The sequence below is a fragment of the Benincasa hispida genome, chromosome 2, assembly GCF_027475165.1.
Source record: "Benincasa hispida cultivar pf3 chromosome 2, pf3_genome.v1.1, whole genome shotgun sequence".
In the NCBI taxonomy this organism is placed as follows: domain Eukaryota; kingdom Viridiplantae; phylum Streptophyta; class Magnoliopsida; order Cucurbitales; family Cucurbitaceae; genus Benincasa; species Benincasa hispida.
In genome coordinates this window covers 57,997,491-58,022,698 of record NC_143479.1, presented here as the reverse complement: position 1 = coordinate 58,022,698, position 25,208 = coordinate 57,997,491, and the positions used below count along the sequence as shown (strand labels likewise).

General features: G+C 36.1%; 3 protein-coding genes across 3 annotated transcripts; 2 read left to right on the top strand and 1 right to left on the bottom strand.

Annotated features, from left to right (window-relative positions):
• Positions 1 to 844: 844 nt before the first annotated feature.
• LOC120071435 (hydroxyproline-rich glycoprotein family protein) lies at positions 845 to 2,750 on the top strand. Its single transcript, XM_039023719.2, has 2 exons — positions 845 to 983; positions 1,104 to 2,750. The coding sequence occupies exons 1-2, from the start codon at positions 931 to 933 to the stop codon at positions 2,578 to 2,580; spliced, it is 1,530 nt and encodes a 509-aa protein (XP_038879647.2). The 5' UTR covers positions 845 to 930; the 3' UTR covers positions 2,581 to 2,750.
• A 4,801-nt stretch (positions 2,751 to 7,551) lies between these two features.
• On the top strand, positions 7,552 to 11,895 carry VIP3 (Transducin/WD40 repeat-like superfamily protein). Its single transcript, XM_039023041.2, has 2 exons — positions 7,552 to 8,094; positions 9,262 to 11,895. The coding sequence occupies exons 1-2, from the start codon at positions 7,756 to 7,758 to the stop codon at positions 9,886 to 9,888; spliced, it is 966 nt and encodes a 321-aa protein (XP_038878969.1). The 5' UTR covers positions 7,552 to 7,755; the 3' UTR covers positions 9,889 to 11,895.
• LOC120071043 (threonine synthase, chloroplastic-like) lies at positions 10,071 to 11,777 on the bottom strand. Its single transcript, XM_039023040.2, has one exon. It carries the CDS (start codon positions 11,775 to 11,777, stop codon positions 10,173 to 10,175), a length of 1,605 nt encoding a protein of 534 aa, XP_038878968.2. The 3' UTR covers positions 10,071 to 10,172.
• Positions 11,896 to 25,208: the final 13,313 nt, after the last annotated feature.

The window sequence follows — 25,208 nt, the reverse complement described above, 5'->3', positions numbered from 1 at the left end:
AAAAAAGAAGAAGAAAGAAAATCATTTACGTAAAATACTCCCAAATTAATTAATCTCATTAATATATTAAATTAGAAACCTTCCGATGAATTATTGCCCGAAACAGTGGGATTACATATTCTACATCTCCCTACACTCTTACCTAACCGATTTATATACATAAATATAAAAATATATAATATATAAATATATAAATATTTTATTTGTATTTCTATTTTGAACCTTTTTTTCTTTTTTCTTTTAAAAAAATATCAATTTAGACCTTTTAATATTGTATCAATTTAAAATAAAAGTTGATAATTATATCAATTTAAACCATAAATTTTAGTAAGTATATCAATTCATAGAATTTATTATGTTTCACTTGAAAAAAAAAAAAAAACTTGTGAAACTTATCTTATCAACTAAATCTCTAACCTCTCATGAATAAACCAATTCACAACCTTAATTATTTTTTTAAAGAATTATTTATGTATTTATTTTAATTGTCCACTTTATTAAATCGACATTTGAAGAAATCTATATGAATTTAAGAATTAATGCATACTATGATCGTAAAAAGTTATCGTAATAAAAAGTTTAAATTGATTGACTTATAAAAATTTAGAAGTTTAATTAACTTAAATTATAAATTTCACACGGTATAACGAAATTGGGGGAGGATGTAAATTGAAATATTTACGAAAGTTTAGGTTTAAATTGATATAATTGTTAGACGTAGTTTACTCGAAACAATTTCAAAAGTAGAGAGGTATAAATTGATATTTGACCTAATTTATTTTTAATTCAATTTTGAACAGTTTTTTTTTTAAAAAAAATAATAAAGAAATAAATAAATGAGTAGAGTGGAAGTCCCAATTTTATGCAACATATAATTTGCTCTTTCGCTTTACCTTCTTCTTCAAAATCACAGCTCAACTACGCTGTTTCATGGAGCCAATCAGCGACCCACCACCATTTTGGTCGCCGATGCACCGCCGCAGGTCTTCGTCTCCGCCTTTCATTTCTTTGCCGGTTTTGATTATTCTCTTGCCGACGTTAGCTTTGATTCTCTTGTTCTTCGCAATCCGTCCGCTTCTTTCGCTCACTGATAAAGTTTTCAGGCCTAGTTCGGTGAAGAAAAGCTGGGATTCCATCAATGTTTTCCTTGTTCTGTTTGCGATTATCTGCCACATTTTTGCTAGACGAAACGACGACGTACCGACCGCCGCCGACGGAGATAACCATGGTTTTGATCGGAGAACGGTTGATACCGGTGGAGTTAAGGTGAACGGGGACTCGGAGTTATCGCAGCAGTGGTATGGATTTGCGGAGAGGAGATTTTCCGATCCGGCGGGGAGAACGCCGGTGACGACGAGGTTGAGGAGGAATAGCTCTTATCCAGATCTGAGGCAGGAATCGCTATGGGAAAATGGAAATGATGGGTACCAGTTCCGATTTTTTGATGATTTTGAAATAAACAAGTTTCGTTCGCGATCCTTCGCGCATCAAACTCGAGGAAGTGAAAGAGAAGAATCACCGGCGGAGATTAAGGTTATTCCGGTTGATTCGTTTGTGGCTAATTCCTCGTCGGCGCCTCAGAGAATGAAGTCTCCTAATCCTCCGCCTCCACCGCCGCCGCCGCTGCCGGTTACTCAGAGGAAATCGAGGCGGACGTATCAGACTATCCAGAAAAAGGAGGAAGTTCGAGAGGTCCATACGGAGAATAACGCTGAATTCGTGAAGTCGCAATCGCCGCCGCCTCCGCCGCCACTTCCGCCGCGAACAGTTATTCCTCCGTCGCCGGTTCGTGTTCGATTAGAGGAGAAATTTGGAAATAGTGTGTGGAAGAAGACAAATGTTAAGAAAGAGATAGGAATGGCGTTGGCTTCACTGTATAGGAAGAGAAAGAAAAAACAGAAAGCTAAAGATGTCTACGACGCCGACCGACGATCTCCAACCGAACAACGACCGCCGCCGCCACCTCCACCTCCACCTCCTTCCGTCTTCCGCATATTCAAAAAATCAAGCAAGAACAAGAGAGTTCACTCCGAATCTACACCGCCACCGCCGCCGCCTCCGCCTGTCTCATCGTCATCACGTTCAACAAAGAAGAAAATCCAGATCCCGCTTCCACCTTCACCGCCACCGCCACCATCATCACGCCGACCGCCTCTACCGACGAGCGTCCATAATTCCTACATCGAAAACCAAAGAATAAACAGCCGGGCACAGAGTCCCACGGCAACAATTCCACCACCGCCGCCGCCGTTCAAAACGACGACGGACGTAAAATCCACAGTTCGAAGCGACACTGTGGAGTCACGGAGCTCCGAAACCTCTCGTTGCGGATCTTCGGATCCAGAAAACGTCAATCCATCATCGATTAAGGAGACGCCGGAGCCGTTCAGCGAAGAGAACGGCGGGGCCGGAGTGGGGCCGGTGTTCTGTCCCAGCCCGGACGTTAACGTAAAAGCTGCAAATTTCATTGCAAGGCTGCGAGATGAGTGGAGGCTGGAGAAGATGAATTCGGTTAGAGAGAGAGAAAGATTGGGCCAAGGCCCAAATTACGAGATAAAGACGGGCCTTGGCCCAAATTAGGACTCTGATTGTGGTTTTTTTTTTCATCTCTCAGAGCCTTCCTTTTTCCTCTTTTTTTTTTTTTTTTTTTTTTTTTTTTTTTTTTTTTTTTCCAGTTTGCTTTAAACTGTGTGTATATTTTGGGTGTTATATTACAAATTATTATAAGGTAATATGGGGATTTCATACTACTAATTGGATTTATTTAAAAAGAATATATATATATATATATATAGGGGGTTCTAAATACTAATTAGGTTTATTGATTGTGTTTCAAAGGTAGAAATGGGTTCTTGGGAGGGTGAGAAAAGTATAGGGTTATTAAACTTTGGGTCTTGTTATATATATCAATATACATGGTTTTGTTATTTAATTCTTGATTATTGTGTATTGTATGCATTTTGTTGTTTACTAGCTGAGAATATTGGATTAAAAAGATATGAATAAGTTCATTGAATAGAACCAACTCAAGCATGTTTGAATTGATTGAGGCATATATGTGACTATCCAGAAAAAAAGTTTCGTTCAATAGAGAACATATTGATGGTGTAGCTTTAGTTCGAAAAAAAAAATTGATGATGATTTTTAAAACTGATATTTGAAAGTATGTCATCTAACAAAAGGTTGGAATGTTTTATTGTTTACCTAATGAATTGAATTGCTTAAATTAAATTAAAGGATTATAACTTGACCAAAAGATGAGAGGTTCAAATCTCAATCCCTAGATATTGTTGCTAAACAAAGAAAGAAAATTAGTTGTTTAAATAAAAATTTAGGGAGAAGAAAACCTTGTTTAAAGTTTATGTTGTAGTTTCAAGATAAATCAAATGTGAATAGAATGCGAGAGAGCTTTGGGGAGAGAAGTCCCAAAACAACCAAGGTCCAAGCAAGTTGGGCCTCGGCTGACTAGAGCCAAGATCGAGCACTAGGGATAAGCTCTAGCATATTCTGCAATGCTTGCCTAACGAAGACTAGCTTGGCTTCACTAAGTGAAGGGATCGAGGTTGGCTAGGCATAAATAATTTTAGGCCTAGGGATGAGCCCTCAATAAATCGAGCAAGTTAGTCCAAATAAATTAAGGGTTTACTCAAAACCCAATAGTCTCTAAATCTCATGCCAATAGAAAGTTGAAAGACCAAAAACCTCTAGTATAAAATCAACAGTGTTAATAGAAGGAAAGATTCACACACGATGTATGTAAAAAATCCTTAATTCTTGTTATTTAATACAAACGTAGTCTAACTTAGCATCAAAGTGCATTTGGCAATTACACCAATATGTATATTAATATATATTTGCAACCATAAGTAATGTTTTTCCATTATTCTTTAGAATTTTTTGGATTAAGTTGATTCTCCTACATCGAATTCGAATGTCAACCATTTATATCATAACAATTAACATTATTCTCTATAACCTAAAAAAAGTACCTATTTGATTTCTAAACTTGTAATTTTATATGTAGTAGCTACAAAAAATTTTAATGATGTGTATATAAAGTTATTGACTTATTACTATTAAACATTATTAAAATTCATAGAAGTACATAAAATTGAACCTCTAAGAATGATTGGACATTGATCTTAAAACTTTTTTTTTTCAAATATAAAAAAATAATAATAATAATAAAAATCTTAAAAACCCTAAACCTAAAACTTTTTAAAAGTAAAGAAAAAAAAGTGAAAATAGTAATCATTGAAAAGCACAAGCAAAAAACACTAACAATGTCCGTTTCGAGAATTTTACTCACAATTTCAAAAACGTTTTCAAAAAATTAAAAAAAAAAAAACATATAAATAATTATTCATTTATACCCCTAAAATTTAGAGATCTATCAATCAAAACTCTCAACAAAAAATTACATCAATTTAAACACCAAACTCTTGTAAATCAATTTACACCATCTTTTAGGTTTTGTTCAAAAATACTTACATTTTTATTAATAATACTCATAAACGGTCATAAGTTAATCAATTTAGATCATTTTGTATGTTACTTCTGGAAATCGTCCATGCATCAATGTTTACACTTATATAAATTTCTTCCAATGTTGAATTAACAAAGTGGACGATTAGAATTAATCCATAAATTATTTTGTACGACTACTTCTTGAAATCGTCCATACATCAATGTTCACACTTATATAGATTTTTTCAAATGTTGAATTAACAAAGTGGGGGATTAGAATTAATCCATGAACCATTTTTAAAGGAAATTGTGACTATGAAGGAATTAAATTCCTCAACAGAAGTGCGTGAACGCGTGTGCTTTTGAAATTTGTTTTGAAAATACTTGAAAAACATAGAAAAAAAAAAAAAAAAGGCAAACATATAATGAATATGCTTTCTATAGGGAATAAAAGACTTGCTCTTGAAGATCGTCTTCTTTGTAACATTTCGAACAAACTCCACATATTGCCAGCTCCTCCCTTGAACTCAAACGACGCGAACTCTTCCACGAACAAGAACAATCTATGAACACTACTCTATAAGAAAATCTTGCTATTCTCTGACAAGGAATAGATCGTGGGATCCATCCTTCTTTGTTTTGGAAGAGAAAGGGGAAAGAATAGAGCAATTGTAAGATTGAAGTTAAGAAAGTCTTTTTTTTTTCCTTTCTTTCTATAACACTTGCAAAATGAGTCCTTAGACAAAAGGATACGTGAGATGGAGTTAAGTCCCCTCACTGCAATAACTACCCTTGCAACTGTACTGGATATTATTTGATTACTTTATTGATTTAATTAAAAAATCAAAATCAAAATTTAATTTTAATTAAATAATCATAATAATTAATTACTCTCATTAGTTAATTATAAAATTAAAATAATAAATATAATAATTAATTAATCTCATTAATTAATTATAAACTTAATTAAATAACACATATTTACTTAAGCATGCATTTAAATTATATTAAAATGCATAACTCTCTCGTAACCTATAATTTTAATATAAATCTTATTCATATTGATTTTAACCTATAATATTTATATGAATGCATTCATTATAACTAATATTTGAATTTTATTCAAATATATTACTTACATACATTATGTATTTTTAATTATAAATCATATTTATAATCAACTATATACTATAATGTATCAATATACGTTATATTTTATATTAATCACATCAATATAATTAATACCTATATCTTCCTTATATAATTTGAACAATTCAAATTATCCAAAACTATTTTATTCCTTATTTTATCTTTAGTGAACTAGCGAAGAAACCTATTAAACGTACAGATTAAAAGCTTCAATGATACAATATTAATTAATTAAACTCTTTAATTAAATTGATCGACATTCAATAATTGTAGGTCACTCCACTAAGAAACCACAGTTGCATTCTCTTCGCACTGTAGATATATTTCTATGTCCACGAATATAATCAATCAATAGTAAGTCGATCCTTCACGAATTGCTCGTAATTATAGCTGAGTCAAATTATCATTTTGCCCCTGTAATCACTTCTAACTCCTTAAGTACCATCAATCTCTCTAATGAACAATCAATTTATAGTCCAACTATAAACTAAATCTCTCTCGGGCCAGTGAGAGGGTGAGACTTCTTTGTTCAATACCCGAATTTAGCCCTTAAGGGAGAAATTCATTTACTTACCCTAAAGACCATATAGAGTTAATTTCATCTTGTGTAGTTATATTCCCAGCTCCCTACTTGGATAAATCCCCAAAATGGTAGGCATATTGAGTCGGCAATACTAGTCATTCTCACTCGTACAAATCAAAGGATTGCCCTTATAGATAGGAGTTCATAACTCATTCATTATTGAGGTCAAGTCACCTATGGTCATCATATGAAATGTTAACCTATTCAATTAATGGTGTTATAAAGGGAGATTAATCATTTCGCGGTCCGATAAACTTTTTGTATAAAATACCTCACTCACATGTTTCCACATGAGCGATTAGGATCACATCGTTTATAGCACTTTACCACTCTTGTAACAAGTACAAAGTGGACCGTATAGACCATTTAGGTTATAACTTAAATATGACCAACTTATATGTCAACCACATACATGTTCAAATTACACAAAATAATCTTGGATTTTAGTTTATTAAGTTGAGTTAATGCAATCTAAATGTCAAATAAAATAACACCTTATTTTATTAAATAAATAATTTGTATATGGTTTACAAACTACGAGAAGCACGAGATTTAAGGCACCAACTCCAACATAATTGTTTCAAAGTTTACATTAATGCAACTCTAAAGTTTTGGGGTATAAATTGATATTTTTATCCAATATAATTGTCTATCAAATGGAAAAAATAAGAAAATTGTCAGAAAAGAGCACGTTTAAGTTTTTATCTTATAAAATTAGCCTCGTTTTTTAGAACTAGTAAGAATAGTTTTTCTCGGTCCATCTCAGGTGAGATCGCCCACGAGATTTTAGTTCAAAAATCAACTTTTTCCAACTTATCAATGGTTTAGGACTTTTTCAGTAGATCTTGCCAAATTATACACTAAGTGTGCATCTCGATGTTAATCTCTGGCAAAATGACATCGAGATTCTATATATATTTGAGTTTTCTTGATGAAATCTTGAGTATAATTAACACCAAAATTCATATATTTGAGCTTTCTCGGTGGAATTATCATACATGATTAACACCGATATTCTATATATATCCCAAATCTTACTCAATTTTTCACAAAATTTGATTTTTCTAAAATTTAAAAATATTGAATCAATTTGGAAATTATATTTTGATAATTAAAAAACTCATTTGGAATTTTGGAAATTCATATAATTGTGAAAACATAATGGAATTTGAAGAAAATTTAAAAATATATAAGATTTGATATAAGATTTGGAAAGATTACGTAAAAAAATCAAAAAATGAATAAATCTCGTTGTGTAATCGATGTATGAAGGCCCAAACCAATTGGTACGTCAGAAAAAGTTGATTTTTTAACTAATTTTCGATGGTCAATCTCGTTTAAAATGGAATGAGAAAAATTATTTTTAAGAGTTTACAAAAAGCGTATTAGTTTTGTGAGGTTAAAACCTAACATATTATTTCGGACAATTTTCTAAAAAAGAAGGAAGGAATCCATAACAGCGACGTCGTTTCGTTGCCCTCTTCTTTTCCACACTTGAGAATTGAGATGTAATGATCCGACGTGCTAGGGCTCTTCATTGAGACGACACTGACCAAATGAAACTCGCCGGTCTCAAATCCGTTGAAAACGCTCACGAAGAGTCCGTATGGGCGGCGACTTGGGTTCCGGCCACCGATAATCGCCCTTCTCTCCTCCTCACCGGTTCCCTCGACGAGACTGTTAAGCTGTGGAAGTCCGATGAGCTCGACTTGGAGCGCACCAACACTGGCCACTGCCTCGGCGTCGTCTCTGTTGCTGCTCACCCTTCCGGTTTCATTGCTGCCTCCGCTTCCCTCGATAGCTTTGTTCGCGTCTTTGAGGTCGATTCCAACTCCACTATCGCCACTCTTGAGGCGCCTCCTTCTGAGGTCTGGCAAATGCGCTTCAATCCCGAGGTACTTCTTGCGAATTTTTTTCTTTCACTTCTTGGTGTTTTGATTTTTGTTCTTTTCTGATTTTTTTTTTCTTTTGTTTCTCTCTGATTTGATGATTTAGCTAAGATTTTGAGATGTTTTTGCCGTTCACGGAATAGTACTCAACTTCTTTGACTTTCTATTAGAGGATTTTGCCTTCACGTAACCTGATTACTGAGATGAAAGTCTTTGATTGCAATATTCTTCCAATTGATTTTACATTTGCTTGTGTCATCAAGTATTCTAAACATTCTGTAGTTACTAAGATCTTTTAATTTTTACCTTTGCAAGCAAATGTGTAGCAATAGCAACCAAATGAATCACTCTGTCCTAGTCTAGGGTGCTCACGGATGTCTGGTAAAAGAAAAATCATTATCCATAGCCTCAGATCTCTTTCTGATTGAAATACGAATCTACATAGTAGTTTTTTCTTCTGTTATGGTTCTTCCTTGGTATAAGGTGCACGATTCAGTAGATTACTGAATATCAGTTTGTTCATTAACTTTCTTATAAAAAAAGTTTGTTCATTAACTTGAATGAAGGAAATGTTTGTCGATGACTGTGTTTTGGTGAAGTATAGCCGTTTATTATTCATTTTCTTCCCACCAGTATAAGTTTATTAATTTCACTTGGATCCGACGGTTCACTTTAATTGAAATTTTACTTTAAAGTTAGTCTATGGAATTTGATGAGTTCAACTGCATGTTGGTATGCAAATTAATGGACTGTATTGACTCCCGACATATGAATCATAACATGTAGTTATCAGTTCTTTTATATACAAATTCGCCCTTTAAATAGAAAAAAATGTCATTTGTGATAGTGACATTTGTTAGAGGTCTGTTTTCAATAAATATTTTTTATGTTGAATAAAGCAATGAATAAGTATAATGTCTGTAGTATTGTGTTCTTCAATAATGTTGGCACTTCTAAGTTGTGTCCGTGTATGAAAGCTTGCACTGTTTTAACTTAATGCAAACCTGTTGTTTCTTCTAACATAACAACTTGGTCCTGTATGATACATGAATTCAACAACCTAAAATTAAGGAAAGCAATGTTTCATTTTTAATAAATCAAAAGAAAATTCACGAAACTCATTTAATCTGTGGCTCATGTCATGTCTAAACTTAACAGTAACCTCTGCATCAGGGTACCATGTTAGCAGTTGCTGGTGGAGGTAGCGCATCAATTAAGCTCTGGGACACAAACACATGGAAACTAGCTGCAACTCTATCAATTCCTCGTCCAGAAGGACCTAAGCCTACTGATAAAACTGCTAGCAAGAAGTTCGTGCTTTCAGTAGCATGGAGCATTGATGGGAGAAGACTTGCTTGCGGTTCAATGGATGGAACCATTTCAGTCTTCGATGTAGCTCGGGCAAAGTTTCTACACCACTTGGAAGGCCACTTCATGCCAGTGAGATCCCTTGTGTATTCGCCTGTAGAGCCACGGCTACTCTTTTCTGCCTCTGATGATGCTCATGTGCACATGTATGATGCAGAGGGTAAAACTCTGATTGGAGCGATGTCTGGCCATTCAAGTTGGGTATTGAGTGTTGATGCAAGCCCTGATGGTGCTGCTGTTGCAACCGGTTCAAGCGACAGAACTGTTAGGCTTTGGGATCTCAACATGAGGACCGCTGTTCAGACAATGACTAACCATAGTGATCAGGTCTGGGGGGTTACATTTCGACCACCCGGTGGGGCTGGCATGCGTTCTGGTCGACTTGCCAGTGTGTCTGATGACAAGAGTATCTCCCTGTACGATTATTCTTGAACGCAGGACGGCAATGGCCCACTCGTAGTTTTTTGAAAAGATCTTTAGCTGTTGCCCAGACTATTTGTTTTACTTCTTCATTAAGCTGCTTATCTGTTTAGTTGTTATAGCATATTGTAGCCATGATTCAATGCAGTATTCTGTTGTGAATTTATATAACCAGCGTTCATTTGCTATGTAGATTTGGAATCAAGGGCAATAGACCCCAAAATTTTATTTCAGAGGAAAAAAGAGCAACAAAACCTAAAAGCCAAATGGAGATGAAAGCAATAATCTACAAGTTATTACACTTGAGACTTTGGAGCCTTATTTAGTAAATAATCTTTAAGTACATCCATGACACTTCCATAATCAGCCTTCACTTGCACAGGTGGATTAGCAAATTGGCAAGCCATATCTGGGATATCCTTGGAGTGATAATCAATTTTGGACTGTGTAAACTTCAAGCCATGAGCAGTACTCACCACCACAGTCCGATCAGTTGGTCGGATAATCCCTTTGTTTCTCAGCTTCACCAAAGCTGTTAATGCAACCCCTGTGTGAGGACAAATGAACATGCCAGTAGAATCAGCTTGTGCCATTGCATCCATCAGTTCCTCCTCGGTCGCTTCCTCGACAATGCCATTCGAATTCTGTAAAGCGTAAACAGCTCGATCAATGGAAACCGGATCTCCAATCTGAATGGCAGAAGCAAAAGTTGAACTTGCTTTCACAGCCTTGAAATCTTTCCACCCAGATTTGTAATGTAAATACAAAGGGTTTGCATTGGCTGCTTGAGCACAAACAAGCCTAGGAATTCTGTCAACAAGGCCAAGCTCTTGACACATCTTGAAACCTTTGTAAAATGCATAAATGTTGCCAAGATTTCCTCCTGGAACAATCACCCATTCAGGTACCCCCCAATCAAATTGCTGTAGAATTTCAATGGCAGCAGTCTTTTGCCCTTCAAGCCTCAAACTATTCAAGGAATTAGCCAAATAAATGGGCAATTCTGCAGTAACTTCCCTAATTAACTTCATACAACCATCAAAATCTGTGTCTATACTCAACACAAAAGCTCCATTTGCAATGGGTTGGACCAACTGTGCCATAGAAATCTTGTTTGCTGGGAGGAAGACAATTGAAGGAATCCCTGCAGATGCACAGTAAGCCGACAATGCAGCTGATGTGTCGCCAGTTGACGCACAACCGACTCCGACGACGGGGCGTTTTAATTTCCTTAGCCGGTTCACTTGGCTGACCAAAACAGTCATGCCCAAATCCTTGAAACTACCAGTGTGGCTAATCCCACAGTGTTTTACCCATAAATCATTCATGCCTAGAAACTGTTTGCCAAAACGCTCAGCCCAAAATAGGTTTGAGTTACCTTCGAAAGCGCTGACGATGTCGTCGGGGTCAATCTCCGGCAACACCCATTCCTTTTTACTCCACACGCCGGAGCCATAAGGCCATGTGGTTTTCCCCACGCGCGAATCGAAGAGGTTGCGCCAATACGCGCCGTCGAATTTCTTCAAAGCCTCCATGTCGTGTTGAACATCGAGCAATCCACCAGATCGGCTCCGGTAAATGATCTCGTCGAGAGAGTACCACTCAGGCGAATCGGCGCCAGCGTTGAAGGGGACATATTTGGCTGAGAAGTTGCTTCGATCTTCTCCGGAGGCTGCACGGTGGCGCCGGGCTTCATCTTTGATGTTCTCGTCGGCGGACCGGCGGTTCTTGAGAGTCGACAATGGCGGAGAGCCGTTGGTCGGAGGAGACGAAGACGAATCGGAGGTGGAGGATGCTTTAGGGATTCTGAGAATGGGATTGCGGAATTTTGGGTTGGGTTGGAGCTTGGGCTTGCGAGAAGGGAAAGAAATGGCGGGGTTTAACAGGGAAGAGGTAGCCATTTTTGTGAGTTTTGAAGTGAAGATTTTGGTGAAGATGGAGGCGGCGGCGGCGGCGGCGGCAATGTCTTGTATAAAGCTTTTCGAAGAGAAGTAGGGCTTTCTTTGGTTGGAACCCCCACTTTTACCCTCCTAATTCTAGGGGAAAAAGAAGTGCATATTCAATTCTTAATTAATATTTTTACATCATAAATAGCATTAAAATATAAAAAGGGTAATTTATAAGTTCTTTATTTTCTTTTAGAAAAATATCAATTTATACCTCGTATAAATTAAGGGGTTTTAGGTCCCAATTTACCTTAGTTGGAGTGGGCTGCACACTCAATATTCGGATATCCTATTATAAATACTAATTGAATATTTTATAGGAATAAAATAAATATTTGAATAATTTATACTTTATAAAAATAAAATAAATATTTGAATAATTTAAAAAAAATATGTAATAGAAGATATACTGATTAATTTCTTTTTCTTTTTCTTTGAATGATTTGATTATCTCTTGCTTTCAAATTTAAATTTAAATTCAAAAAAATATATTTTTTCAAAATTTCATGATAACTCTTGATAGCTCTCCAAAAGAGTTACTTTTATGCCTTGGGGTATTCATATGATCGGACGATCCAAACAATTCGGACTACCCAACCTAAATTATAAGGATATATATATAACTATTTTTGTTTTAGGGTTTTTAGTTGAACTCCAACCGTCAATCAAGCCCAAGTGTATCTCACTTCATCTCTCTCAACTCTTATGTTTTCATGTTGCGTTTTACATCATCTGTTCATCGTCATTCGTCATCGTCTTCACTGGCTAACTTCCGTTCATCTCGTTGTCGCCGTTCATTCTTTTTCATCTTTCATTTTTTAATTTAAATCCCTTAAGTTTAATTTCAAATCTAAAATTATTTTAGTAAAATACATGTTTTTTGCCTTTCTTTTCTTACAATTTTTTTTAAACTTCCGACCTCCACAAGTTTTTTTCAAACTTCGAGTTCCAATGGTCAATTTCAAAGTTAGTAAAAATACAAATTCATTTATGGTATTCTGTTTATTTTTCTATTGAACTTATGAATTTGATTGTAATTTTTGAAAAGGGGAATTGTGTTCTATGCTAATTTATGGTGTTCTGTTTGTTTTTCTATTGAATTTATGGAACTTATAGTATTCCAAGCTGTTTCTTTGCTTTAAATTGTAAATATAGTAAAGTGGATGTCTGTCTCAATGAGATGTACATGTTAACCGTTAAAAGAGAGTAAATTTTGTGCTCTCTTTAAAACATTTTGGTCTCTTATATTGTTGTTAAGTCTTAGAATTGTGAACGAAAGATTCTTATTGATCATATCTATATGAACTTTCTCAGGTGTGTGTAAAACGCTTCAAATCTTGTGATTTTTATGTTGATTTATTTTATTTAAATTACTTATTTGGAACTTTTTTTAATTTTCAGGACAAAGTTGAATACTCGGGATGCTTTGAATGCTTTTTAATTTTAGAAGTTTGGTCTATAGTTGACTCTCGTTATGTAATTCTAAATATTTAAGAACTTTGTAATTATGTATTGTATTAATGTTGTACCTTATGGATGTGTGGATTGTGGATTCATGGATATGGATATGTTATATTTTATGTTTTTGAAGTTTGATTCTTGTTTAAAAACTATTTTATGTGGTACTTTATGTTTTTGAAGTTTGATACATGTTTAAGAACTATTTTATGTTAGTAAATTATCTTGAATCAACGTTTTTATAATAGGTGTTATACTGATTTTAAATTTAACAAAAAAAAAAAAAAAACACGGGAAGGGAGAAAAAAAAGTGTACAACTCGACAACTCAACCCAACCCCAATTTTAAGGGTTGGCTTGGGTACCCTACTCGGGTCATTCGGGTTGGTCCAAATTTTACTCCCAATCCAATCCGTGTACACCCCTACTTTAATCTATCTTAGTTGTTGTGTTAAATGTGCTTAAATGATTATAATTGTAGATTCTTGAGCAAATCATGCATTATGTAGCGTTACGGGCTATTCGAGTTTAATTTGGAGCTATTAGAAGCCATCGGGGGTTTTTGAGGTTTCAAACGGAAGAGAAAATATCAAAATAGCCCACAGGTGAGAGCACAACGACGCCATACTTGGTACGATGCTTGACACTCTAAACAGAAGCTGAAAATAGGGCACAACACCGTGGCACTATCATGCGATTATAAAAACTGCTCTTTGGTATTTTGGTTGTAACTTTCAATCCAAGTGGCCAATTTGGGTGAGTAACCACTCACTTCATTTCTTTTTTATCCTGAATCTATCTACAATATTAGTGTTTAGGTTTTCTTTTGTTTTCTTTGCTGTAATCATGGATTGGGTGTTCTCTCTTCTTCGTCTTTATGAATTGTGGAGGTAAGTGAATTTTTCTAGTTCTTGGGAGCAAGGAACCTATGTAGCTTTGTGAGATCTCTTTTATTTGAACTTAGTACATTAAATTTATGATTCTTTAAATCTTGTTTGATTTTTATATGTATTTTTGTATAGATCGACACTCTTACCCATGAATGTATATCATAGCTATGATTTATGGTTTGCACATTCTTTCTTATTCGTTTAGCTTGAATTCCAAGTAGCAAAGGTTGATTGTATGCATGATAGGGAATATAGGATACCCATAGACCATAAAACATATGCTTAACTTAGATTCAATGATGTTTTGATTAATTAGTTGGGATACTCTAATTGTTTAATCACACAATGGAATCCTTAATCTTAATGCAAGTGTGTTAGTTCTAAATAGACGCCATCGAACCCAATAGGACTAAGGCATTTAGATTAATTATGACTTAGGCTTTATTTAATAATTAGGGTACTTGCTTGGTTTAACTCAACGAGTTTGGTTGTCTATAATACCAATGAGTTGATAAGGCCAAGTAGGTCGTTGTTCACACATAAATCAAATGTATGTTCAATTAAGAGAAGTTGATGATCGAAAACTAAATAGGAAACATTTCTTGCTCCTAGAACTAGAATTTCCAACCCTAGATTACTTTTGCCCACTTATTTTTTTTTCACACTTTATCTCTCTTCCACACACAACCCTCACTTATCTCTATAACTAGAGAATTAACTTAATGAAACAAACTTAGTGCTTCCCTACAGATCGATCCGGACTTATCACTGTATTTGTAGTGATAGGAATAGTTCGGTATTATAAATTTTCTTTGATTAGTTGAAGTTTGTAGGCGACCATAGATGTTTTAGATCAACTCACTTTTAGTCATTTTTTTTAATATTTTTTTTATTTTGATTTAGAACTCTCTCTCCATATATATATCCACCTAGTTTTAAACTTTATTTTTTTTAAAAAAAATATTCTTTTTTTAAATGTTGGGATAATCATCTCTTAGTTTAAAAAATATTTTTATTTATTTATTTTTATTTAGATGATTTTATTAATTTGTTAGTTTCAAATTTAAACTTAACCTAAGTATCATTATCTACTTTTTTTTTTTTTTTTTTTTTTCATATAATCCTCTCTAGACTAAAAGACGCAATTTTTTCACCCACAAAATCTTCTTTTTATTTACTTATTTGGATGATTTGATTTTTGGATTTTTTTTTTTAATTCTTCATTTGGATTTGGATGATGTGATCATCATCTAACTTCAAAGTTTTTTTTGTAAATTGAAATATTATTTATTTTTTGTATAGACATAAATTCTAAAAACTTATTTATGATGTTTTTTCTTAATTTTAAATTTTATTTCAAATAAATATTATTTTTTATTGGATGATTTGATCAACCCTTTAATTCCTTTGGTTTGGAAAATTCACAATTTGTTATTCGGTCTAGTCTAAATCTAAAATCAAAACTTAATATATATAGTCAAACTTAATTTCACATTCAATTATAAAAAGTATTCATAACCAGGAAAAGAAAAATAAACAGTGAGAGAGGAAGATAAACGTGCTTGAAGGATTGAGATTCATTTTAAATGACAAATCTCATAAACATTTAATACTCAATTGTTTTAACATATAAAAATAAATAGATTACAAAAGAAATAACATTTTACCAATTGTGGAAAAATAGTTGGAGTTGAGTTAAGACTTAGGCATAATACTGCAAAAAGATAACAAAACGTTATTAACGAAATAGAAAAAGAGAAAAAAAAATAATGAGAAAGAAATAGAAAAAAAAGAGAAAAAAAAATAATGAGAAAGAAAGAGAAAAAGATATAATCAAATGGAAATTTGGACGGTAAGGATTAAAATTATGGAGAAATTTTGATTTTCCACTAAAATGGACAAAAGAAAAAATCAAATGTTACTCCCTAGCTCTTATAATATGGAATTTTTTTCCCATGAAATTAAGTCTTTTAAAATTTCCTTATAATTTTCTCTTAGTTAAAAACAATTTTTTTATTAAATAATTTGATTACTCTTAATTTGAAATTTCATTTTAAGTAAAAAAAAGTAATTTTTTTTCTACAAAATTTCGTGATAACCCTTTTTTAGTTTTATATATATTACTTTGATTTAGAACTCAAATATATATATGTCATAATTTTAAACTTTAATTTAAATTATAATATTTTTTTCTATTTTTTAAAATTCGTGATAATAATCTCTTAGCTTAAAAACTTTTTATTTATTTATTTTGATTTCGATGGTTTTATTAATTTATTAGTTTCAAATGATAATTTTAACCATAATATCTTTATTTACTGTTTTTTTTAAAAAAAATTCATATGACCCTCTAAATGAAAAAAAAACATTTTTTTCACAATTTTTTTTAAATAATGCTATTTTAGTAATTATTGACAAAAATATGATTTGAGTGTAAGTATTGATAAAAATGGGGTAGAGAAGTTGTGGAACCGGGATTGCATATAAATCGTGTACCCAGTTCACGATTTAATCCAAATTGTGGACAGGGTCCACGACTTCCTTTCAGATCACGTGTAGCAAAGGGTCCACGACTTCCTTTCAGATCACGTGTAGCAAATGTTGACAGGCCATACGACTTTTGCATAACTAGCATGCAACATTGACCACATAGTCGTGGATCGGGTACAGGACTTCTAAACTCGTGTACTAAGTGCACAAGTTAGTGGTCCCAAAAGCCTCAACCATCCCTTCTTGATCAGTTCCTTCCTCTTTTCCAAACTTTTTTTTCCTTCCTCTCTGCCCTAGCCCACCGTTAGTTGTCGTCGACCGTCCTAAAGGATCTCATATCGAGAGTTCCATGAGCAGACTTAGATCGCTCCGATTTCACAGTGACCGAAACATAAACGATATACATTCCATACATACAGTTATGCATATTAAACTCATTATCGGCATTCTCAGAATACAATAAAACACAAGGAAAGGGTTCATACCAGATGAAGACTGTCTTCGTATGTGTGAACCCAAAGCAACGAAAAACCTCCCACTGATCTACCACTGGCGAGTCTGTTGATTGCAACAATACGATCCAACCGTACACGAACAATGCCGCAGGGACGACACCACCACAAGAGAAACCCGAGTATCCTCGACGTAAAAAACCCAAAGAGTGGGCTCTGGTGAGTTTGGTAGAGGACGGAGGAGAAGACGTCGTGTAGATGATAAGCAAGTGGGAGATGAACTCTGCTATCGTATAGCATAAATGCTTATCGTATAGTAGAGCTACACAATCGTTTAGGAAAAATTGAACGATCGTTTAGAAAAGATGTATACGATCGTTTAGAGAACGCATGAACTAAATGATTGTTTAGACGAACGAGCTTCTATCATATAGGCTCTCGAAATCGCTCTTTCACGGATTCTTTTTGGGCGCGGGCGATATAAATGCACGATTGAATAATAATATGAAAACTATTTTCATAGCTTTAACCTGCCGGTTACCATAATCTTTGCAGCCCCACTTCTAACGTCCGAACGTGGATTAATGGTTAATTATCAAATAGTTAATCAATTAATTTAATTAATAAATATAATCATATTATATTTATATCCTATAGTTTGATATCATATATTTACTATAGTATTTTCTCATCTACTCTATATAAATCATATTTATATTTAATTTCCTCCAAAATAATGTATCTCATACATTTAGCCAATTATATCATATATAATTAACCAGTCAAATTATATCATATGTAATTGAACTTCCTTTAGTCAATTTGAACATTTCAAATTAATCCAAACACTGGTTCTCGACTTTTTCCAAGCTACCCAGGTGACCTAATGGACTTGTGGTTCGAAGTTCCAACGGTACGTGAATAGCTGAGTAAACTCTTTAGCCACGAGATTCACCATCCGTTAACTATCAGTGATTCTACTAAAGACCAACAGGTGAACTCTTCTTACTACAGATATATTTCTGTGTCCATCGGATATAACCAATCATGAGTACGATGACTCTTCATAGATGCTCGTAAGTACAGCTGGGCCAATTTACCATTTTGCCTCTGTAGTTACATCTCACTCCTTAAGTACCACTGATTCTTCTAATGAACAATACAACATGGTCCAACTATGTGTGAACACCTCTCGGGTCAAGAGAAGGTGTGTGGCGCCACATCGTTCAAGCCTCGGAATCAGCGTTTAAGAGAGCCATCTATCTACTTACCCCTGCCTCGAGGAAGAAGTAAATTTCATCTTGTGCTGAGTTCCCAGCTCCCAAATCAGACGAATCCCTAAAATGGTAGGTTTGAATCAGCGACTTGGCCACTCAAACCCATAAAAATCAAAGGACCGCCCTCAATGGCAGGAGTTCCTAACTCACTCAGGATTGAGGTCATGTTACCTATGGTCGTCCTAGTGAAGTGAAGTCTCTATCATGAACAGTGTTATATAACGAGACATTAACACTTCGTGGTTAGGTCTTATACAAACTCTTTGTATAGGACGCCCTCGTTCGCATGTCCCCAACACGAATGATTAGGATCAGACCATCTGTGGCAAGTCACAAAACTTGTGACCATTCTACAAAGCGGGTCGCGTCCGTATCATTATCAGGATAAGGTTTCCCTCCTATATCCATATACTACAGACCATTTTGGTTATCACTCAAGACATGATCCACTTGTATGTCACCACATACATGCTTGAGTCATATACAGATATCCAGGGATTTTATGTTTATTGGTCTGTGGTAAAGCAAATAAAACAAATAACCGAGCAAAACAACAAAATGTGAAATAAATATCATATATTAACAATCACTGGTGTTTGTATATACTGTTTACAAACTACAGGACACGAGACTTTAGGGCATCAACCCCAACACGTCCGCCATCCACTCCGCCTTCTATCGTCCTCTGTGCTGCCACTACCATATCGCCGTCAACCATAGGTAATTTTTTTTCTTCAATATATGAGATTGTGACTTGAATATGAAGGAACTCTCAAACAAGAGTATCCATGAGCGGGTTCGGATCTTTCTTATTTCATTGTGACTGAATTATAACACACACATTATAACAAACATGTATACATTTTAACACTAATTATAGGCATGCTTTAAAAAATAAAATACAACAGCTTGAGTAAGCGTACCAGTTGAAGATTGTCTTCACTCACTCAATCTAGTGGAAGCGACTCCTCTACGATTCAAATCGCCTAGAAATTAGTCGTCTAACAACACGATCGTCTACACGAATGACAACACACGAACAAGTAGCAACCAGCGACGACATCACCACTTGAAGCCATTGGTATTCTCGGAGTGAGAATCCAAAGAGTGGACTTTGATTGTATTGGTAAAGGGAGGAGGAAATGACGATCGTGTAGAACGACAAGCAAGTGGGAGATAGTAGGTGACTATCATATAGTCGGGTGCTCGTCGTTTAGAGAAAGGTACACAATCGTGTAGGTTTTATTAAGCGATCATTCAGTAAAGAGTGAACGATCGTTTAGAAAAGCTCATCGCGCAAAGCGATCGTTTAGAGTAGGTGAACGATCGTTTAGAGAATGCGTACGATCGTTTAGTGCATGGGTGTGCGATCGTTTAGGCGATGGGTGCTATCGTATAGGCTCTCAACTAAGCGATTGTGAAGTTTCCACACCATGAACGATTTTTTCGAACTCTTTGCAAAGTGAAACCAATTCTCATTTTATTCTTCAGATACAATAACTGAAAATGATCTTCCCACTATCGCACGATTCAAGAGAAATTTTTGGTCAATTATCACATAACCGACTAATTAATTAATAAATGAATATAATCCTATTATATTCTTAACCTATAGTTTGATATCATATATCTACTATATTAATTTCTCCTATACTTGATACAAATCATATTTATATCTAATTTCCTCCAAAATAATGTATCTCATACATTCAGTCAATTATATCATATATAATTAACCAGTTCAATTATAACATATATAATCGAACTCCCTCTTGTCAATTTAAACATTTCAAACTAACCCAAAAATTGATTCTCGACTTTATCTAAGCTACTAAGGGGATCTTATGGACCTGTGGTTCGAAGCTCCAACAGTATGTGAATAGCTGACTAAACTCTTTAGCCACAAGACCCTTCCCAAATGCTCGTAAGTACAGTTGGGCCAATTTACCGTTTTACCTCTGTAGTTACATCTCACTCCTTAAGTACCACTGATTCCTCTAATGAATAATACAACATAGTCCAACTATGTGTGAATACCTCTCGGGCCAAGAGAAGGTGTGTGGCGCCACATCTTCAAGCTCTGAAATCAACCTTTAAGGGAGCTATCTATCTTGTCCTTACTTTGAGGAAAGAGTGAATTTCATCTTGTGTAGCTGAGTTCCCAGCTCCCAAATCAGACGAATCCTCAAAATGGTAGGTTTGAGTCGGCGACCTGGCCACTCGCACCCAAACAAATCAAAGGACCGCCCTCAATGGCAGGAGTTCCCAACTCACTCAGGATTGAGGTTATGTACCTATGATCATCCTAGTGAAATAAAGTCTCTGTCATGAACGGTGTTATACAACGAGACATTAACACTTCGTGGTCAGGTCTTATACAAACTCTTTGTATAGAACGCCCCCCTCGCATGTCCCCTACACGAATGATCAAGATCAGACCATATGTGACAAGTCACAACACTTGTGACCATTCCACAAAGCGGGCCGCATCTGTAGCGTTACCAGGATAAGGTTTCCCTCCTATATCCATATGCTACAGACCATTTTGGTTATCACTTAAGAGATGATCCACTTGTATGTCACCACATACATGCTTAAGTTATATACAGATAACTAGGGATTTTAGGTTTATCGGTTTGTGGTAAAGCAAATAAAACAAACAATTGAGCAAAAACAAGAAGTGAAGTAAAATATCATATATCATACATCACAAACATTCGTACAAACTGTTTACAAACTATAGGACATGAGACTTTAGGGCACAACCCCAACAATCTCCCACTTGTCCTAAAGCAAAGTGGGGTGTACAAAAAACTAGTACAAAACAATAAATTAGGGCATAAAAGCCCAGTACAAGAAAATCTCCCACTTGCACTAGTCCAGCCGCGGGCAATCCTGTAAACCCATGCTCGGAAGGTGACCCTTAAACATAGCCATGAGAGCCTTCATAAATGGGTCAGTAACATTGTGCTTCGAAGCGATCTTCGTGACGATCACGTCCCCTCGACCCCGTTGACACTAGAGGAACCAGAAGAACAGGAGACGATGGAACCAGAAGTTGCGTCTACTTCTTAGCCTATGGAATAGGGAACTGTGAAAATACTACTGCCACCATTTCCTCAGAGACTCAAGAAGAAGAAAAATGATGAAGTGCAGTATTATCGCTTCATGGACATGCTGAAACAATTACATATCAACATCCCTTTCACTAAAGTGATTGAACAAATGCCAAAGTATGCGAAGGTTCTGAAGGTCATGGTGACGAAGAAAAGAAGCACAAGTAAGTTCGCAACGGTGGCATTAACACAAAGGTCAAAAACCATTATTCCACCGAAAATGCATGACCCCGGAAGTTTCATGATACCCTACTCACTTGGTGGGATATACATAGGTCAAGTGTTTTGCGATCTCGGGGCCAGTATCAACCTAATGCCCCTTTCTATTTTTAAACAGTTGAATGTAGGGCAGATGGCGCCCACGATGGTGACTCTCCAGTTGGCGGATAGGTTTCTAGTTCATCCAGAGGGAAAGGTGAAGGATGTCCTAGTCTCGATTGATAAATTCATCTTACCGACAGACTTCATTCTCCGCGATTATGAAGCGGACAAAGATGTACCCATCATTTTGGGACGACCATTTTTATCCACTGGTTGCGCTCAGATTGATGTGTACAAGGGAGAGATCACGCTGAGTGGGAACAAAAGGAAGCTCAAGTTTGACATTATTAAAGCCATGAAGTATCCAGATGAAGAAGACCTAACATATTTCGACAATTAACCCAGCAGTTATGAAGAAGAAAAGTCTGAAGATAAAGATGAAAGAGAGGATGTGATTGCATCCGTAGTAATCTGCAATGTAATCGTGGAAACAACAACCAAAGAAGAAAAATGACGTTGAATGAAGAGAGAAAAGCACAACAACCTTCCTTGGAACAACCACCCCACGGCACCTGAAGTATGCTTTTCTGGGGCAAAATGAAACTCTACCAGTAATTATTTCCTCTGCACTTCAAGAAGAACAAGAGCATGCACTACTGAGCATCATGAAAAAGTACATAAAAGCAATTGGATGGATGCTAGCAGACATTAAAGGAATCAGCCTCACATATTGCATGCACAGGATACGTCTCGAGGAAAATAAAAAAGGATCGATTGAACATCAACGCAGACTAAACCCTGTGATGAAGGAGGTCGTGAAAAAGGAGATAATCAAATGGTTGGATGCAGGCATTATTTATCCAATCGTCGATACACGTAGGTTAGCCCCATGCAATGTGTGCCAAAGAAAAGAGGGATGATGGTAGTCCCAAATGCAAATAATGAATTAATACCAATGAGAACCGTCACTAGCTAGTCTATCTGCATGGACTACCGCAAACTGAATGCGGCGACGAAGAATGATCATTTTCCCTTGCCTTTTATTGACCAGATGCTAGACCGCCTAGCAGGAAATAATTACTTCTGCTTTTTGGATGGATATGCAGGCTACAACCAAACCATTATTGCTCCTAAAGACCAAGAGAAAACCACATTCATCTGCCCCTACGGAACATTTGCTTTTCGTCGCATGTCGTTCGAACTATGTAATGCGCCAAGCACGTTCTAGACGTGCATGGCCATCTTCTCTGAGTATCTTGAAGATTCAATGGAAATTTTTATGGACAACTTCTCAGTGTACAGGCAAACATATGAAGTCTATCTAAATAATTTGGAAAAGATACTGAGAAGATGTAAAGAGATGGACCTTGTGCTGAACTGGGAGAAGTGCCACTTCATGGTGAAGGAAGGTATTGTGCTCGGACACAAAGTCTCCAAGGATGGGTTGGAGGTAAATAAGGCAAAGGTTGAGGCCATTGAAAAGCTCCCACGTCCAGGAAATGTGAAGACTGTCAGGAGCTTTCTAGGGCATGCAAGATTTTATCGACGTTTTGTGAAGGACTTTTCGAAGATTGCTTGACCATTGAGTGCTCTACTGGAGGTCAATAGGAAGTTTGATTTTGATACACAATGCCTCAATGCATTCAAGATATTGAAGAATGCATTAATAACTGCACCTGTGTTAATCGCACCGGACTAGACAAAGCAGTTTGAGTTGATGTGCGACGCAAGCGGTTATGCGATGGGGGCGGTGCTAGCGCAAAAGAAGAAAACAATGTAACACCCCATCGCATATGCGAGTAGAACCTTGAACCCTGCCCAAAAAAATTACATTACCACTGAAAAAGAACTTCTTGCAGTGATCTTTGCACTGGAGAAATTCAGAGCTTATTTGCTGGGATCCAAAGTGATCGTTCACACCGACCATTCGACAATCAAATATTTAATGAAAAGAAAGATGCAAAGCTAAGGTGGTTCGATGGGTTCTCCTCCTTCAAGAATTCAACATGGAAATCATCGACCACAATGGGACGGAGAACCAGATTGCGGACCATCTATCAAGATTAGAAAATTCGAAAATCGATCGCAACCAGTCGGAGGTGAATGCAACCTTCCCAGATGAACAGCTGTTCAAAATTGAAGAGTTACCATGGTATGCAGATGTGGTCAATTATCTGGTTTGTGAATGGTTTCCTGAGAACTACACAACCCACCAGAAGAGGCGGCTTAGACATGAATGTAAATCATATTATTGGGACGAGCCAAATGTTTACAAGAGAGGGTCAGACCAGATTTTGCGCCTATGCGTACCAGAAGCTGCTCACCATCGCATATTATCCCAATGCCATGACTCACCGTATGGTGGACATTTTGGAGGCCAACACACAGCAGCAAAGCTGTTACAAAGTGGATATTTCTGGCCAACTTTATGCAAGGATGCAAGAGACTATTCAATGAAATGTGACATGTGCTAACGTACGGGAAATATTTCATGGAAGAATGCGATGCCAATGAACATTATCTTAGAATTGAAGCTATTCAACGTATGGGGCATAGACTTTATGGGGCCATTTCTACCATCAAATGGTCACAAATACATTCTGTTGGCTGTCAACTATGTTTCCAAATGGGTTGAAGCGATATCGTGTGTCGCAAGCGATGCGACGGTAGTCTCCAAGTTCTTGCGAAAAAATATCTTCACTCGTTTTGGCATCCCACGTGCCATAATAAGTGATGGAGGCTCCCACTTTGTTAATAGCATTGATAACGGGCAGAAATGCACGTTATTACAGCGCAAAGTTATAAAACAATGTAGGTTTGTGATGATAAAAATATACCATATTGCGTCCAAAAGCATTAAGTTCACAACATTGCGATCGCATGCGTCCATCGCATTAAAACAACTAACTTATATATTTTTGTGTAGAAAATGCGTTGACGCAAGGCGGAAATGCGATCCAAAGAAATTAACGTCCGAGCGCATTAAGAGATTGCATTAATGCAAGGCTATGCGATCATTTGCACTCGCGAATATCTGCTCAAAAAGGTTGCCACATAGAGTCGGCGTATCTGGGTGAAAAGCGTAATAAATCATGATGGGATAGAAAGCTGATGACGGTTAATTCTGAATTAAGTTGACAAGCCGTTAACGACCTACTGTAGCAAGTACACTCAACTTTTCGGTGACAAATATTCGGCGCATCAGACAGAGAATTAATGCCATCCCATCAGTGCAATCGTAAGAGAGAAGAAGCCTTTCACCCAGAAGCTCTATAAATACCGAAGACCACCTTCAGTGAAGGAATTAGCCAGTTTTGAGAGTTCACCATTTAGACGATACTTAACCTTGTTCTTAGTTCTTATACTTAGAAGGCGGAGTGAAAGAAGGGAAGAGACGCCGGATGATCGCCCTAGTCAGCTCGAGAGAGTGCCAGGGAGCGTCG

Excerpts from the sequence above, each read along its gene's own strand:
- LOC120071435 (XM_039023719.2), top strand. The coding sequence starts at position 931 with ATGGAGCCAATCAGCGACCCACCACCATTTTGGTCGCCGATGCACCGC. Across the intron at positions 984-1,103 it reads TCGCCGATGCACCGCCGCAG|GCCTAGTTCGGTGAAGAAAA; the intron begins GTCTTCGTCTCC and ends TAAAGTTTTCAG.
- VIP3 (XM_039023041.2), top strand. The coding sequence starts at position 7,756 with ATGAAACTCGCCGGTCTCAAATCCGTTGAAAACGCTCACGAAGAGTCC. Across the intron at positions 8,095-9,261 it reads AAATGCGCTTCAATCCCGAG|GGTACCATGTTAGCAGTTGC; the intron begins GTACTTCTTGCG and ends CCTCTGCATCAG.
- LOC120071043 (XM_039023040.2), bottom strand. The coding sequence starts at position 11,777 with ATGGCTACCTCTTCCCTGTTAAACCCCGCCATTTCTTTCCCTTCTCGC.